General features: G+C 38.3%; 1 protein-coding gene across 1 annotated transcript; it reads right to left on the bottom strand.

Moving 5' to 3' along the window:
• Positions 1-232: 232 nt before the first annotated feature.
• On the bottom strand, positions 233-1,984 carry LOC308632984 (G2/mitotic-specific cyclin-B1-like; the record flags this gene model as incomplete). The annotated part of the gene is given in 2 exon segments (XM_081265398.1): positions 233-1,432; positions 1,435-1,984. Coding segments are annotated over 2 exon segments (1,302 nt in total). The 3' UTR covers positions 233-680.
• Between the last annotated feature and the right edge of the window lie 1,374 nt (positions 1,985-3,358).

The raw sequence follows: 3,358 nt of genomic DNA, 5'->3' as shown, positions 1-3,358 counted from the left end.
AGAAGGGAGGGGTAAATTACCTTTCTCTTAACAAGATTACCTTTGTATGTTTTTGAGCATCCTGTTTGTTAAACCAATAAACAATGATAAATACATGACATGAAAACAAGGTTTAGAATGCAAATTAAAATTCTCATTTTTCAAAGTGAAAACATTTTTTAAAAAAAACTATTAAAGTTGACAGCTTAAAAATAATGGTTAAAGTAAATCACTTAGGGCAGAAAACCTCAGAATAAATAAATAAAACAGAAGGACTAAGGATGAGGTGGCAGTTTTTTATATTTAACATAAAACTAGGCAGAAGATTTTCCAAGCTGATTTGGCTCACATGTGGTATTCCCTAATGAAGTAACAGTTTTAGATACTTTTACCACCTCATAAAAAAGCAAATGCCAGGTATATATAACAAGTATATTAACACATAGGCAACAATTATATACATCAGTTGGATCCCCTGGTAAACTGAAAGCAGTTTTAAAAAATATTCCCCACCATCCTTTTAAGACAACTTTCAGGTTACCCACGAATAGGAAGCAACCACATTAAAACGAGTTAAACTATGAAAAATAAAAAGGGCCATGACCTTTATTTAAAAGTATGTAAAGGTAGTATAATATGTACAGGTGGCACATGGTGCCAATTTTATTTGCAGATATAGTATTCCAACTCAAATTTGCAAGTTACACCTTTGCCACAGCCTTGGCTAAATTTTGAACTAGTGCAGAATTCAGCTGTGCTAGAGTGCTGATCTTTGCATGCTTAGATGTAGCATACTTGTTCTTGATAGTCATATGCTTTGTAAGCCCTTGATTCACCATGACTATATTCTTAGCCAGGTGCTGCATAACAGGAAGAAGAGACTCTTCAGTATATGACAGGTAATGCTGTAGAATTGGTGTCCATTCACCATTGTCAAGAATTTTCAGTGCTAAGCAAAAAGCTCCTGCTGCAATTTGAGAAAGAGGAAAGTGCACCATATCATAGTCCAACATAGTTAGTTCCATCAGGTATTTAGCCAAAGTATGTTGCTCAACATCAACCTCTCCAATTTTAGATGCTCTGCGAAGGAAGTGCAGTGGTAGAGGGCGACCCAGACCAAAGTTCAAAACTCTTAGAATCTTCATTTCCATCTGTCTGATTTGGTGCTTAGTGTAAGTGTTGTTAGTCACAAAAGCAAAGTCACCAATTTCTGGAGGGTACATTTCTTCATATTTGCTTGCAATAAACATGGCAGTGACACCAACCAGCTGCAGCATCTTCTTGGGCACACAATTATCCTGCATAAACCGATCAATAATGGAAACAGTCATATACATGGTCTCCTGCAGCAACCTGAATTTCATTTGAACCTGTATTAGCCAGTCAATTAGGATAGCTCTCATGTTTCCAGTGACTTCCCGACCCAGTAGGTATTTTGGTCTCACTGACTGTTCTCAAGTTGTCTCAGATAAGCATAGATATCCTTTACATATTCACTACAAAGGTTTGGATCTACTCCATCTTCTGCGTCCACATCACTCACTGCAAGAATTACATCAGAGAAAGCCTGACACAGATATTCTTCTGCAGGAGCACATCCAGATGTTTCCATTGGGCTTGCAGAGGGAGTATCAACCAAAATAGGTTCAGGCGAAAGTTTTTCTTCCTTGACAGGTTCAGGCTCAGGTTCAGGTTCAGGCTCAGGCTCAGTCTCAGGCTCTGGCTCTGGCTCTGGCACACACACAGGTGCCTTTTCCGAAGGTTTTGATAGTTTTTTAGCAATAACTTTTCCAGTAGCTGATGGTTTTGCTTCCTTTTTCAGAAGCACTCTAGTCTGCAGCTGTTCACTGACTTTATTACCAATGTCTCCAAGAGCTGTTCTTGGCCTCAGCCCAGGCTTGGAGGCTGCAACAGTGGCCACAGGCACACGCTTTGCCCCTGCCATACTAATCTTGGTCTTATTGTCAGCATTAATTTTCGTGTTCCTGGTGACTCGGAGCGCCATAGCTTTCTCTTCACCAGGCAGCGGCTCAGTTAGCAGAAGCAGGAACGGGAACACCGGATTCTTGGACTAACTAAAGACCTGACCCCAGCACAGACAAACAGCCGTTCCTCCGGTATTGCTGCTTTTAAGTCCAAGGCAGCATTACATGGTAGGAGAGTATGGCAGAGCAAAACGGCTCATCTCACGGCAGGAAGTGAAAAAGAGAGAGAATGGATGGGGTGCCATAATCCCCTTTAAGGGTATAACTCCAAGGACTGAAAGATCTCCAGTAGGCTCCACTTCTTAAAGTTTCTCCTCTCTAAATAGAGCCAAGCTTGGGGAACAAACCCTTTAACACATGGGCCTTTGGGGGTCATTCCAGATGCAAACTATAGCAGTTTCATTGGCTTAGGAAAAATGAAAAAAAATAAGGGCAATGTGGTGAGCTAACTTCATTCAGTTTAAAGGACTGCCCTCGGCTCTGACATATCTTTCCTTCATTTTGGAAGAGATAAATTCATTAAAATTGTCTTCTTTTTATGGAATAATGAGGACAAAAATTGTTCTAGTTTGGGGTTTTTTTTTTTTTTTTTTTTTTTTTTTAATTTATTTTTTTTTTTATTGGATGTTCACAACTTTACAAAGCTCATGACCAATCATATTTCATAAAATAGAATCAATTGGGTTATGAACTCCCATTTTTTCCCCAAATACAGATTGCAGAATCACATCGGTTACACATCACATTTTTACATACTGCCATATTAGTGACTGTTGTATTCTGCTACCTTTCCTATCCTCTACTATCCCCCCTCCCCTCCCCTCCCATCTTCTCTCTCTACCCCATCTACTGTAATTCATTTCCCTCCATGTTTGTTTGTTTTTTGTTTTGTTTTGTTTTTTGATGTTCTTCCTTGACTTAAAAAGAGGAATAAAAGAAAAGAAAAATATTAGCTCTTAATAAAAAATTACATGTATTTTATTAGTCCTTGATATCTCAAAGTCTAATGACTCTTTATGGGATCACTGCTCCCAAAGAAGGCATTTTAGGCTTTTAGAAGGTATCCAAATGGTATTCACAACAGAATGCAATATATAACTTGCTCCTAAGAAAACTTTAATTGAGGTCTGGTAAATATTTCAGAACCATTTGACAAACTCTTGGGTTCCCTTTATTTGTATGACAGAATGTTACTTTGTACAGCGGTTACAAAGCTCAAAGCAGCTGCATTTCTGGATCTTGACTTATGGAAATAGCCTTTCTTGAGACCTCTCTCTCCTGTTATGGTATCATGCAAGAAAAAAAGATCATAAATTCTTTAAAGGCAGAGACCATATTTTGTTCATTATATTTATCTTTCTACAGCATCAAACATGGTAATGAAAACCATGTAT

The sequence above is a fragment of the Spermophilus citellus genome (assembly GCF_964194105.1).
Source record: "Spermophilus citellus genome assembly, chromosome: 13".
Classification (NCBI taxonomy): Eukaryota; Metazoa; Chordata; class Mammalia; order Rodentia; family Sciuridae; genus Spermophilus; species Spermophilus citellus.
This window is presented reverse-complemented; position numbering and strand designations above follow the sequence as displayed.